Genomic DNA, 15,524 nt, shown 5'->3' with positions numbered 1-15,524 from the left:
TTTGGGTCTTTGCACGTTGGTAACGGCGAGTATCGCAGACTATGGAACGATGAGCTTTACGATAACATAGACATAGTGCAACAAATAAAAATCCAGCGGCTCCTTTGGCTGGATGGATATAAAAGATGTCGACCGAATCGATAGTTTGTATCCGTTAGTTAGTTTGCTCCGGCTCTGAGAGTATTCGAAGCTGGTGGTAGCACAGGAAGAGGAAAACCTCCTCTGCGTTGGAAAGATCAGGTGGACAAGGACTTGGCTTCACTTGGCGTGTCCAACTGGTGCCGGTTATTACGAGAAAAAAAAATAACTGGCACAATTTATTAAACTCGGTCAAAATAGCGAAAGCGGTTATCGCGGCAATCAAGAAGAAGAAGAGGTACCTAAGGCGGCGAACTTTTTAGCTGCCCGTTGTAAATACAACATTTTTACCTGAAATGATATTGTATGTACAGTGTCGGATAAAACATTTGCAGCTGAAATAAGATATTGGGATTGGCAATTACTTTGTCAATTGTCAATTACACAGCAGTTATTGTTTCTGAACTTTTATTATGGTTTTATTTTAAACAAAGGGATTTTATTTACAAAAGTAAAATGGTTAATTCAAATTTCACAATTCATTTCTTAAATTCAGATAAGAAAAAAAACGTTATAACACCTACATACATACAGTTTGTCAGGTGTGAGTTCTGATATTGAGAATAAATTGAATATTTCGATTTCAATAGAAAAAATCCCTATTTACACTATTTCGACACTGTCAATAAACTGTTTTTACCAACTTTAATGTAATACATAATGTGAATACGTCATTATTTGATCAATTTAAAATTTGGTATGAGCTTCAATAACACTTTTAAGGCGCTTTTTTATGTACCATTTGTTTACGTCGTATGCGTTCGGTATATTCTGACATTCCTCCATTATTGCAGTTTTAATGCTGCTGCATTTTTTTATGTCTTCTAAGCTACTCTTTTCTTCAAAAAAGCCGACACATTTTTAATCACGTTTATGTCGGGACTCTGGGCTGGTGTATTTATAACTTTCCCGCAATTGTGGAGAAGCCACATCTGCACATTATGCTCCTTATGCCTTGGGTCGTTATCTTGGTGAAATTTAAGTTTGGTTTATTCTCAGTGATTAACTCTAATTTTTTAGCACAGCCGACTAAGTTTTTTTTTCAATATATAATATTTAAATATTCTTTGGCGCTAATTGCGCCATCAATAAAATGCATCCTCAAACCATAACGGAATTTTTTCCAAGTTTAACCGTTGGAATTATATTTCGATTTTGTAAAGCTATCGAGGGCTTGCGTCATACTCTAGTCGGTCCATCGTTGTAATACAGCATTGCCTTTATCTTGTCGCTAAATATAACGTCGTCCCAATAATCTTCTTGATCGGAAATGTGGTTCAAAGTAAAATATAGGCGTTTTTCTTCCTTTTTGTGTACACAGAAATGATTTCTTGCGTGCTGATCTCGATAAATATTTGTGATGCATTTTGGCTTGACGCACTGCTTCAGGAGAGACAACAATAACACACTTCTCGTTAAGCTGCTTTGCAAGTTTTTTCAAGGAAATCCTCGGGTTTTTATCCAATTTTCGGATCTCAGTGTCAGGGTCCAGTTGTTATCGTTCTTCTCAATGCTGTTGCTTTCTTTAGACTAAAACTAAAATAATTGGAAGCAATGGAGGCGCCGTTCGAGAGCTCGACGAGTCACACCAAAATAGAATTGCAAAGGTGTGAGAATGAGAATCGGTTAAACGATTAGCGGCAATCGCTATTAGGAATATCTGGGGCTTTGCATTCGGACTCACCGATTGGTATTAGTATCATCCTTATTTGTCTCTGTGAGCAAATTTACATAATATACATACATACTTATAAAGCACGTGGTCCGAAAAAATGCCAAATATGAAAAGTGGAGAAAGTAGCAGAAGAAATGAAAGTAACAAGAAATGCCATTACCAAAGATTATATGACCAATTTAGATGTAATCTTGAAAAATTACACACAAAAGGCGGTACATTTACTTTATTAATACTACTTATTCCTAGTTGCTAATACCATTTACCAAAACGTTCTATTGCTTTCATCCAAACCATATAACTTTCTCTAATGCTTAAGTAAAACTCTGGACGTGGCTCAAAAGCACGATCAATTTGGCGAAACTTATGCAAATCGTGAAAACTGTTCCATAGTCCAATATTAAATCCCACCATATATGATGCACCCATTATACTGGATTCCGCAAAGACGGCGCGCTCAACGCATACTCCTGTAGCATCTGCAATAAGTTGGCAAACAAAATCGTTGCGCGATACTCCACCATCGACTCTAAAAAAAAAAAATTAAAAAAAAGTGCTATAGTCATATAAAAGGGCTGAGTTTATTATTATTATTTATTTATTAAAAGGTTGATAGTACCTAGAACAGCATAGCTCCAAGGTCATTAGCTTCTTAGTTTTTTAATATGTCTTTTGTATGGGTCCGTAATCGTGGGTCTTCCTTATGGGGGAACACCACTGTGATTTTTCAAAAGTTTACTTAAAATTTTGAAAATTGACGAAGTTATGCCCTATACAATAAGTCCAGGTAGTGAGTGACAACGAAACTTTAAAACGCATTTTTCTCAAAACAGCTTTTCTGAACACGGTGGTCTCGATTTCTCGAAGACTTATGAACCGATTTTAATTTTTTAATTTTTGTACATGTATTGGCTACAGTTTGATTTTTCACCGCTGCATCGTGGCCACCAGGGTGCATCAGTTTTTTATGACGTCATTGCATTAATATTAATAACAATTGCAATTTTGAATATTTTTTAATAAAAATTTGTGTCAGTATAGTTGAATATAGTATGTTAAATAAATAATAATTTGTCCGATCCTCAAATAATCATCCCTACTTATAAATAAAATTCACTAAAATCACTTAATTTTCATGCGCTCACAGTGGTGTTCCCCTTATTTCGTTATATCAAGGTGAAATATTTGTTGTATATTTTTCGCAATTTTAAAATAGTTTTTGAAGCCTGAGAGAGTGCGTTTATTGACTAAGTCTGCTTACTTCAAATTATTTCAATTTTCGATCTATTTAACGCTTGTACGGCGGCCGCCCAAAAAGGGTGTAGCGCCAAGTATATATTCGTATATATTTACTTACATAATATATATAGAGCAAAATTTGGGTTATTTGTCAATTGAATATTTTTCTAATTCCGACTTCACTAATTTGAAACTAATAGATAAAACTATGATGCAAGGAGAGTATAGAGTTTTGATAAAGATAGGAGATAGGCGCAGTTGTCTTCAGACTTCATTCGTTTTTCAAAATGTCACCATATTTTGATAAAGTCGGTTTAGAGATGAGAATATGCATACTATATGTTCTAGGTATCTTACTCGGCGCCCATCATTATTTATATACTTATATAACGTAATAAAGTTATAAAATAATATAATAATTCACATATCAGTGTATTGATAGGTGTTTCAAATTCGTTTACGTATGTTCCAGACCATGTTGTTGTTGTAGCAGGTCTGGTTTAGGTTGCAGGGGTATCTTGAGTATCCTCACCTTAACAATTTTAATTTGTATTTGCTTTCTCTTTTGACTGTTTCACATAATTGAGCGACTCGAAATGCTATGCTCTCCAATATGGCGCGTACTAAATGTGCACGTGTCGTGGATGGGGTGATTCCAATGAAACCCGAAGCTGCTTTCTGATCATTTATTGGCGGCTATAATTATATAAGTCAACTTATTGTAAATACATATAAATAAATGAATAGGCATGAAACATAATTATCTTCTAATACTCACGCCCAAACCACTAAAAGCTGGTATGAAATAAACGCCCTTCGTATTTGGTACTGATTCCGCGATGGCTGACGTGTCCGTGGGATGGGCAAAGAGCCCACAGCGTTGAGCCCATTCCATCACCGTACCCATGTCGTATGATGCACCTTCAATACAGTAAATTGTTCGGGCACGTTCTTGAGTGTCTCTAAATTGCCAAGCTACCAGCGGATACATTCCCATTAAAGATGCATGGCAATCACTTCCAGTGACCAGGTTGAGGAAAGCGCCAGTTCCCAAGGTGATCTTCACATCGCCGCGCTCAAAGCATTGCGAGCCCCAAATCGCCGCGGTTTGATCACTTATGGAAGCACTTATAGATATATGACAGTTAGACCAATCGGGTCCTAAGGAACCAGAATGTATGTAACCGAAATCTTTGTATCCATTGTCCACAACTTTTGGAAGTAAAGAAGTCTACCAATGTAGGCATATATACATATATGTTCATACGGTTAAAATTCATTAAGAAGTTCATACGTAGAAAATTAATTCAGTTAAAAATTGAAGATATGAACTTTTGTAATAACTTACGTCTATTCCAAATAGAAGCTTAGTAAGTGGCGACCAGCTAAGTGTAAATGGGTCGAAAAGACCAGTTGCAGTGGCAGAAGTTATGTCGCTGATATGATCAACATTTGACTTTGCACCATTTCCCGATCTACGTAAGCAATAAAAAATATTTTGTAAAATTATATATATATGCGTGTCTAGCGTTCATTATACCCAAGCGCACTGTTGCATGCAACAGCATAAAGCAATCGAGATGGATACACACATAAATATCAATATGAATGAGGACTCCATTTAGCCAAGTCTTTCCGTCCATGCGCACAATAACTCGAGCAAAAAATATATGTGTAAGTATTTCAATGAAACTTTGTATGCATATCCCTCTTTGTCCAAGGTAGTTTGGTATTTAAATAATAATAATAACCAGGCCAACCTTCCAAATAACGGTAATTAAAATTCAATGGGCTGGGACTACATTTTTGGGTAAATAAGTTCCTTAATAACAACTTAACAAAATTCGTACACATATTTATCCCTACCTCACTTAGATCCGATAGTTCAGATCAGTTTCTATGTTAAGACTAAAATACCGTCCCTCTAATTTTACAAGGAATAACTATTATTGTCTATGAGTTTGTTTGATTCAAAAAATTAACAGCTGCCAAAGTTAAATTTTACTAAAATGTGCGCTGTTGTGAAATGTTCGGTCTGGACGGAACTTAGCAATTCTTAACTTGGCTTGGTCTCAAAAAGATGTATAATGCTTTATGCTATTTTATACACAATTGTTAGACAATTTTTTTGGGACGTTCGAGGATTGCGAGAAATCTTCTTCTAGGGCATAAAACCTAAAACAAAACTGAGTTCCTACTGTTAAATAATATTATACTCTAAGTTGAATTTTACGGAGCAGTTACATATTAGTTATATAATGACAAATAACGAAAATAACCACTGGCCCTGTGGACAGAAACTTAAGATGGTGTCTTTCGAAAACTGCAAAAGAAAGAGAAATTTCGTGTTTGCAAATATTCATTGAGTGGCTTGATAATATTGTGATTTTAAGATTTGTAATTTTTAAATTGAACAAACTAATAAATATGCAGTGCAGTGTGTTAAAGTGTGAAAGCATGAATTACAAAAATACATACAGGAAACTCAAGCAAAAGTACTATTGAGAAAGCAGACGTCACAAAATCGAGAGTACCACCGACGGAATGAAATCACAAGGCTCTGATAGCAGCGAAATACCAACTGAATTAAAAATTGTTAAAAATGAGTCTGAAGCCGGCAAATCTGATTTAAAATCCACCATCTCGGATTATGTTCTTCTTCTTCATTGGCGCGATAGCTGCTTACGCGATTATGGCCGAGTTTAACAAAGCGAACCAGTTTCTTTCTCATGCTAACCGGCGCAAGTGAAGTTCTTCTCCACCTAATCTTTCCTCTGCTGTCACAAGCTGGTACCGCATCGAATACTTTCAGAACCGGAGCGTTTATATCCATTCGGACGACATGACCCAGTCAACGTAGCCGCTGGATCTTAATTCGCTGCGCTATATCTATGTTGTCGTAAAGCTCATAGAGCTATAGTCTGCGATACTCGCCGTTACCAACGTGCAAAGGTCCAAAAATCTTAGGCAGAATCTTTCTCTCAAACACTGCATAAAGAGAGTGTTAGTTTTGTTCGTTGAGAAAGGACTTTACTACTCAATTGTCTACTTAGTTAAAATTAGTACTTGTTGGCATTGGATTTCAAGGCTCACATTGTTTTCGGTGTTAATGCTTGTTTCTAAATAAACGAAGTCTTTTACAACCTCGAAATCATAATTGTCAACAGTGACGTGGGTGACGATAAGCGAGTGTTTTTTGATTGATAACAAGAGGTACGTTTTGTCCTCGTTCACCACCAGATCCATTCATTTTCCTTCTTTATCCAGTTTGGAAAAGGCAGGATTAACACCGCGGTTGTTAAGGCCGATAATATCAATATCAATATCATCGGCATATGCCAACAAAGGTATACTCTTATAAAAAGCCTGATCGATTAAGTTCTGCGGCTCGCACGATCTTTCCCAGCATCAGGTTAAAGAAGTTACACGACAGCGAGTCACGCTGTCTTTGACAATTAGTTGCCTTCAGAGTGTGATGATGGGAATTGGTGTTATCGTGTCTCCATACACATATGTACATATTATGTTTTAATTTTAGGGTTATTTTTTTAAGCACGGCCGAAGACCGTCGACGCGGAAAGGAATTCTACGCAAAAATACTGTGGATAGCGTAGCCGGAGTTGGACGGATGAAGAATATTTTTTTGGAGCCGGACCGAAGGCCATCCACGTGGGCGCAAAATTTGAGCAAAAATTCTACAAATTTACAAATACTCTTCTAGTTGGACGCCTTTGAAAAAATCCTACGTCTGGCAATACTAACCTTCCGCTAAATTGCACAATTTTAACAATAAATTACTTAAAACTATAAGCCTCTGGAGGGTATGGTTTTAAGTATAAGTCGATGGATTAAATATTAGAAACTTAAAAATATAGTTCCTTTCATCAGTGTCAACTTGAAAAATTGTGATACTAACCGTAATTTGTAGAGTATCCAAGAGTCTAATAGTTCCACACGTGCTTTTTTTTGTTTCAATGCTTCTTGCAGACGGGTGTTGCTTTGCAGCTCATGCAGTAGTCGTAGAGTGACCTGCATAAAAACAACATTTGATTATTAAATTCATTCGATGGGGTTTTTTATTATGTCAAATTAAATGCAGAAAATCAATGGAATTTAAATTAATTGACTCGAATCAAATGCATCCTTACATTTTCAAAAGCTTGAAAGCGTAGAGAAAGGCTTGACCAAGTTGTCCTGAAAAATGAATGTGAGTTCGGATATCGAAATTATAGTTGCACTCACTGCCTATGACTACCATAAATTCGTTCCTACTACAGTCGGTTCTACGTTTCCGGAACGATCCGAACAAGGACTGTTACTCCAGCAGCATTCCCATGTATGAATTGGGAATGTTTAGGCTGCTACAACAACAACTGCCATACATTCTATTAAAAGCTGAGCTCCTCCTCCTATTGGTGGTGTGCGCCTTTATGTTGTTCCACAAATGGAGGGACCAACAGTTTTAATCAGATTTCGAATGGCAGACATTTTTTTTTTTATGTTAGAAATACACTCAGAGGCGTGCCATTGAAAAAACTTTTTCTATCATTTTGGAGTTTCATACACGGAGGTTCGAACATACGCACTTTCGCACGAACTCATTCGGCTACGGCGACCGCTGATGTATCAATATTACTCATAAATACTTCGAAATTAGTGGCAGTCTGCTCTAAGAAACTTGTACAATTTTCATACCCGTACACTTGTGCACAAGATTTTGACAACATAACGGTTGAATATAACAGCATAAAGGAATCGTATTATATTTAGAAACATCGCTCAGAATGATGAGGGAAGTGCTAAGGATGCCTCATAGAGAGTGCTTGTGACGGCTTCTGTAGAAAAGTCATGTATATTCAGCATACATAATATAATATATATAATATAATATATGGGACCTACAGTTGCAAATCGACTCCGAGCGGCAGATATTTTTTATGAGCAGCTTTTTTATGGCAGAAATAAACTCGAAATAAACCGAGGGGCGACCGCTATTAGAAAAATGTTTTTCTTAATTTTGGTGTTTCACCGAGATTCGAACTTACGTTCTCTCTGTGAATTCCGAATGGTAGTCACGCACCAACCCATTCGGCAACGGCGGTCGCATACCTATATATGTATATTATCATTATCTTTAACCTTAAACCATTAGTAACGCAAATTTAACTGTAATTGTTGTCAAAAGGTCAGAATAATTGTTTTCAAAAATTTTAAAAGGATAAAGTTTTTATTTTATCCACCTACCAATGTATGTAGGTATAACATAAATGTTCTGCAAAAATTGTTTATTTACCTGTCCATTCATCATTTTCAAAACGCTCGCTGCTAAAAATCGCTTGCTCCGCGTTAACAGGTAAAGCACATAAGAAAACGTGTTCAATGTCTTAATAGCTATTCCAGCGTTCCATTTGTCGACTAATGTATTCGCACGCAAATCTTTCCATGTTATAAAATTATGATAGTACTCTTGCGTCTCATGGTTCCAAGTTAGGAATGTACAGCGTTGTGTTGATAAGCCGAAACAAGTGATATCAGAGGGTTTTAATTGAGCATCTTATTAGTATTAAAATTAATAAAAAAATAAAATAAAATATTTACTCGTATGCAGTGTTTCATTAATAGGAACAAATAATAAATTAATACGATGAATGTAAAAAAATTCATCCATCTTCTCTTTTCACTGTTAATAAAAACGTTTTCGTATTATTAAATATTACTACTGAAAATTTTAGTCGGTGGCTTCCAAGTTGTTATTTTTGTTGTTGTAGCAGTTCACTTCATCCTGCCAGTGCGGTGTAGTCACCGATCGTTATTGTCTAGCTCATCTAACGGCAGGCTCGGAAACATGATGTATCGACGGGTTGGGTCCAGAGACAGAGATGATAGGTGAGTGGATTTAAGAGGGCAATTGAAGAGGTGGTTAGTGTCGTGCGAGATACCTTCACATGCCGCATATATATTGATTATGTAGTGGTTCGTTCTGGATAAGTAGGTGTTTAAAGTGCTACGATATCCAGGACATAATCGTTTAAGTCGGCCGTAATAATTGAATTAATGAAAGAAGTGCACTTCCGTAAAAAATTAATATAGCCGTAGTAGGAGTGTTATGGAGTACGTGAATAGGTCAACTCCAATGACGCCATTCCAGGCGGAAGTTTAAAAAACTAGTAAGAGACTCCAGATAAGTGCCGTTTATAACTTGTCTATCAACTTTTAGGCTCAGTGGGTGCGGTATACTACTGTGGGCAAAAAGTAAGGTGAATTTATTTGTCAAACTTCGTGGGATTAAAATTTCGCTCTAGTTATTTTTTTTTATGAGTTGGCAGCACTGTTAATAAGATCTGGGCCAACTTTCATGTGAAGATCATTATCAGTAATACTATATGTAAAGGGTCTTTTAAAAGTGACGTCTAGATGTTAGTAGTGAATAATTCCTAGACGGCACCTCTTTTATGTCATTCTTGACTTTTTTCAAGTAGACAGAAGTACAATTTCCTATGATGGATCAACGCGTTAACATTAAGTTAAGAACAACATATCGCAAAATTCGTGATTTATGGATTATGGTGATTTTATGGAAATAAACGTGCGAATGAAACAATTTCAAGAAACTGGTTTTTAACGATTAAGCATTGATGACCGTCTAAAGGTTGAAGGTGTCCGCGCATTCGACATTTGTCCTATTTATCTTTCCACCTCATTCGCCGCAGTCAACTCCAGCTCTTCTATTGTTTTTTTAAGTTTGTATGAATATACATATTTTAAAACTGTACACAGACTTTCTGATTGCTGTATTTACATATTGTTGCAATTATTTACCGTTATGTAAATAATGAAATGGGAAATCCTGTTATTTTCTTTTGCTTTTGTAACTTAAGAATGTAATGAAAAAACAAATAAATAAAATATATTTTTAACTATAAATTTAAAAAGAGTTGTAAGGTGTACACAGCCTTTATGGGCTATGTGTATGTATTTTGCTATCAACTTGTAATGCTGCCAAGGAAATGCAAATCTTAAATACGTAATCGGAAGCATTGCGAGTTGATTGGGCTGAGACTACCTGTGTTTAATAACTGGCTGACGAATCGTCAGTCCGAGACCGGTGCCTGGCACTGGCGAGATGCTATTAAACTATAAGTAACGTATATTTCGAAGATACTGATAATACAATACACATTAAATTGCTCTTCTTACCTATAACAGCATTGTTTATAGCACTGACTATTTTCCGCCATAACGACTCCGGTTCAATTTCAAAGTACCCCGGCTGGGGGTTTAGCAAGTCAACCTGCATATATGTAAATATGTTGTTAAATTTTCGGAATATTAAAATTTGTAATGTGATTGTATAGGGTGAGCCAACAACTGGGTTCTATTTGAAAGAGCTTTACAAACTTTAATTTTTCAATCATTATTACTTTGTTAGAACGATTAATTGCGGAGCGTAAATTTATTTAGGATGACTTATGTGGCGCGTAGTGCCATCTTGCCGAAACCAGACCTCGGCCACATGTAAAATTATCCCGCGTGGATTTTCCGAGTACCAAATATGGATATTTAAGTTGTTAACGTAGCGGTCCAGATAAAATCTTGCCTTATCCACAAAAAAAAAAAAAAATGTTTCTTACCAAAATCGGAGTAGTTCTAAAAATTGCTCCAAAACCTATATTTTTATTTCAATTTCTGAGTTAATTACCTATACGTACATATGTAGATAATGTAGACATTCATATGACGGGTCTTTAAAATGACACGCCCAGACGTCAGTAATGAATAGTTCCTAGAGGGCACATTTTTTATATGCCATCTTTGATATTTGTCAACAATGCGTTAAAATTATTGAAACTTGTTATTATTAATGTTAATTATTGAACACTTGTAAGCAGCCGCCGTAGCCGAATAGAATTCGGAGAACGTAGGTTTGAATCTCCATGAAACACCAAAATGAAGAAAAAGTGTTTCCTAATAGCGATCTCCCCTCGGCAGGCAATGGCTCACCTCCGAGAGTATTTCTGCCATGAAAAAGCTCCTCATAAAAAATATCTGCCGTTCGGAGTCGGCTTGAATCTGTAGGTTCCTTTATTTGTGGAGCAAAATCAAGACGCAAGCCACAAATAGGAGGAGGAGCTCGGCCACACACCCAAAAAGGGTGTTGCCAATTATATACATACATATATATTTATAAGCAGAGGTGTACGCGCATAGGGTATTCAGTAAAGTAAAGCGATAAAGTGATTCTATAAATAAAGCAAGTTGTGTTGCCATTCGATTATGCCTTTTTATTTAATAACTCGAACTCAGAGGAATTATTGTGAGACGTTTATGTAGGCAAAAACGTAACGAATTCGTAACAATATGCACCCTGCTACTTAACCTGCAGAGAAAAACCAAACTGGGGTGTAAGCATTCTAATTCAGATACTGGTATTTAATAGACGAAATAATTCTAGTTCGTCATTGACAAATATAATAGCAATAATAAAATTAACAATTTGTTTGTAAATTAGTTGCTTTTTTTTCAATAAGAAAATTTAAGCCTAGTCTATGGACACGCCAATGCAACGCGAGCATTATGCATAAGTAGATAATTTTTATTCATTTTATATGCAGCCGCGCACCACAAGTCAGTAAGATTGAATGAACGGATTTGCAATATTACAATATTGTTACACATTTACATTTACAATATTACAAATATGTTACAATAGCTCAGTTAGAGCTTTAGAATATCAAAAGAAACAAATATTTCATTATATTTACGTATGAATTGTTTCCATACACTTACATAACAATGTAATATTCGCTATTTTTGCCACAACGAAAGTTAGCTACCGGACACATAAAATTTGAATCCGAAATTAATTATATTTATGTTCCTAAAATGATAAAAGTTTGTAGTTTTTTTAAGAATTTGTTTTTAATTATTTAGGATTGCTTATAGTGCAGGTTTAAACCGATTTTTGATTGTTTAACCAATTAATTTACCGGTAATTTTAATTTAATTTTAAGAGAAAAAACAAATTCTGTATACACTTTTAATATGAAATAAAATTTGAATGCAATGCAATGTTTTTATTATTTTTTATATTTAATTTTAATTGAACTAAAAGCATAATGGACTAGAAATTTTTATTTTGCAAATTCGAACTGGTATTTTAACTGATATTTTGCTGATGCTTGACACCACTATTGACATTTCGTAGGACATCGCCTTGTTAAAAATTCCACTTGTTAACATGGACAGAACACGTATTAAATGAAACCGGTAGTATTCTAGTTTACAATTAGTAAGTATATTGCAAAACGTTGTGTAAGAGTAAAGAGTCTGTATGATACTGGGTTTCTCAAATTATTTTGAGCGCGAAACAGTTGAAAGTGTAACAATAACAAGTAAGTGATTTAAAAAGAAAACATCTCATGGTCCACTGAAATTTGATAAATTGCAACCTACCCATTCAGTGGATGAACCAAGAACTTCACAGCTATCATCTATGATGAAACAGCGCACTTTAGTAGTGCCTACATCCAAAGTTGCTATATAGACCATTTTATGCAATTAAAAACCGACTTTAATTCAATAATTTTTATATTAACTTAATTTCCAGTTGTTACAATCTAATCAAGTTGAAAATATGCGTTGTTTCCAATACTTTGACTACAAGATTATAAAAATAACGAGCACAAAACGACACCAGCTACCCCGACCCATACACGAGTTGAGAGTGCGCCGATCGTCCGTTCAGGCTTAGTTGCAAATGCATGTAGTATGTACGAGTATACATATATGATTTACCTACATACATGTATTTGTTGGATTGTATGTATTGGCTTCAGCCATATCAATTATCTTTTCTTTGCTTATTACTTTTATTTTGATTCGCCCAGCTTATCGCCTGCGTCGTTTTTATACCCGCGCTTTTATGCACAAGGGTATTATAATTTTATATGAATCGAGCGCGCGATAACTCGAGCAAAAGCAAAATATATACATACTTCAATGACACTTTGTGCACATGAAAGGTACCTACTACGTAAGTTTAATTTAAAATAAGCGAAATCGATCAAAAAGAAGGCGAGCCAGCCATATAACGATAATTTTCCAACAAGAGAAAACGTGATATCTCTTTCATAAATAAAGTAAAATTACTCAAATTGGATACAGATAATAAGAATAAAAAGATACGACGCATGTAAAATTAAAAAAGATTGACAGTGCCGCCCCCGTTTTAGGGTAAATGCGCGTATCTCGATAGGCTCTTAATAAAACTCACCCAAACTTAGTATAAGTATTACCAAGATGGGTAAAAACTACACTTACTTTTCATATGTAGAAACCAAATTTCATTAACTATGCGTTATAAGTATATAAGTATAAAGTTTGGTCCGGACCGAATTTAGCCTTCCTTACTTGTTTTAATTCCTTTCATATTTTTTGCATACAAATTTGTATAGTACTTGTAGGCCGACATATACATACGTATAGTACACGAACACTTATTTATGTATTAAATGTTTAACCCGTTTATTCTACTTTCAAACATATTCAAACACTGCTGCTTGCAAATATATAAGTAGTTTGTGACTAATTCATATATTTGGTGAAGTAAAAAGTTTTCTTTTTTTTTCTCGTTCTATAATGAATTTGGCCTATAAACAGAACAAATTTTTTGGCCGCCCCCTCCGACTTTTTTAGATTGGTCGTAGTTATACTGAAAAACTACGAACTTTTTACTTCACCTAATATAATACACATGCATGTATGCATAAATAAAACTAAAATAAAGAAAATAAAAATAACGCTCTCAACGAAATGTTTACAACCTTCAGGTTGCCCTATGCCAAGAGTTCTAAATAAGAATCCGCTGAGCACCAACGATTTCACCCCTATGGCTGTAGTGCTCACAAATTGTTGTTCAGTTTAAAACTTTTATGGACTTTGCATGAGCATATGTGCATTTGCAGACGTATTCATATAATCTCCCGCCAAATATTTGTATCAACATATGGGCTGTAAAGTCACGGGCCTAACACATATGTATGTAGATGGCAGTAGTTTGTTTGCATTCTCTTCTTTTTCAGTTAGTACTAACCCTAAGAAGACAGCTGTTAAAATTTCATGATATTCTATTCATTAGTTCGTGAGTTATTGCGCTAAGAGTGACGCTACTTTTGTTATTTTTAAAATTATGGAAAAAAAAGAATTTCGTGCTTTAATTTTGCACTGATTCTTGATGGGGAAAAATGACGTTCAAGCGAAGCAATGGCTAGAAAAGTGTTATGGGGACTCCGTTCCATCAGAAACAACAATTAAACGATGGTTTGCTGACTTCATACGTGGTCGTAGAGACACCGATGATGCACACACGCAGTTGACGTCCAAATGAGGAGGTAACACCAGAAAACATAAAAAAAATCCATACAATCCACGAAAAGTGAAGCTGCGTGAGTTAGCGGACATAGTAAAGATATCAAAAGAACGCGTTGGCTTAATATTGGATGAGCATTTGAATAGGAGAAAGCTCTGTAAGAAAGTGGGTTCCGCGTTTGCTCACTGTTGACCAAAAACAAGACAACGCACCGTGTCACAAGTCAAGAAAAATAATGGCAAAACCACATTAACTGAATTTCGAATTGCTCTCACATCCACCGTATTCACCCCATTTGGCTCCCAGCGACTACTGGCTGTTCGCAGACCTAAAAAATGCTCGCCGATAAGAAAATTCGGTCGAATGAAGGGTTATTGCTGAAACTGAGACCTATTTTGAGGCAAAGGATAAATCGTTCTACAAAAGTGGTATTGAGATGTTAGAGCGGCGCAGGAATGATTGCGTTGTTTTTGATAGAAATTACGTTGATGAATAAAGCTAATTTTGAACAAAAAACATTTTTTTTTAATTTTCTTTGTTAGGCCCGTGACTTTCCAGCAAATGTGTTACCTCAATTTTATTTAACTTACCCAAAGCATAAAATGTATTACTAATTGTTTGTAATGATATACGAGTATGACGATACTATCAGATGTATGTATGTATGTATACGTATGTATTAGGGCTTCATCGAGTTGCAATTACAACCGCTGTCTTGAACGGTTTTTTCAAGTATCTCGCTCGATGTGAAATTCTGGCGACTTTGGCGAAAGTATAGTCATTATTTTTATTTATATATTCAACTTAGCCCATCCCTGTAAACTGCCGAATATCAGAAAACTATCCTTAGCATTTGCACCAGAGTTACAAACGTATTACTACTTTTATTACATGCCTGAAGTCAAGCCTTCGAGTCACATGTGCAGCAATTGTCGGTAGGATGAGGTGGATTCCGAATCGCATATTTAGCGGAAGTGATTAAATGGAAAGAAAATACATTTTTCTAACCGATGACGCCGGATTATTATTTACTCATTTCTGTAATCTGCTTTTGTTGTTTTGTTCTTATTTTTCGTGCAGAAAATGGAGAAAAATCTAACAAGA

At 35.4% G+C, this 15,524-nt stretch overlaps 1 protein-coding gene across 1 annotated transcript; it reads right to left on the bottom strand.

Moving 5' to 3' along the window:
* Nucleotides 1-525: 525 nt before the first annotated feature.
* On the bottom strand, nt 526-12,788 carry LOC128859685 (putative glycerol kinase 5). Its single transcript, XM_054096694.1, has 8 exons — nt 12,506-12,788; nt 10,250-10,343; nt 8,346-8,605; nt 6,969-7,081; nt 4,401-4,527; nt 3,831-4,283; nt 3,585-3,748; nt 526-2,342 (listed from the first exon to the last, which is right to left on the bottom strand). The coding sequence occupies exons 1-8, from the start codon at nt 12,599-12,601 to the stop codon at nt 2,066-2,068; spliced, it is 1,584 nt and encodes a 527-aa protein (XP_053952669.1). The 5' UTR covers nt 12,602-12,788; the 3' UTR covers nt 526-2,065.
* Nucleotides 12,789-15,524: the final 2,736 nt, after the last annotated feature.

This window comes from Anastrepha ludens, chromosome 4 (genome assembly GCF_028408465.1).
Source record: "Anastrepha ludens isolate Willacy chromosome 4, idAnaLude1.1, whole genome shotgun sequence".
Taxonomy (NCBI): Eukaryota; Metazoa; Arthropoda; class Insecta; order Diptera; family Tephritidae; genus Anastrepha; species Anastrepha ludens.
The sequence above is the reverse complement of the archived record's forward strand: the minus strand, read 5'-3'. Positions and strand labels throughout refer to the sequence as shown.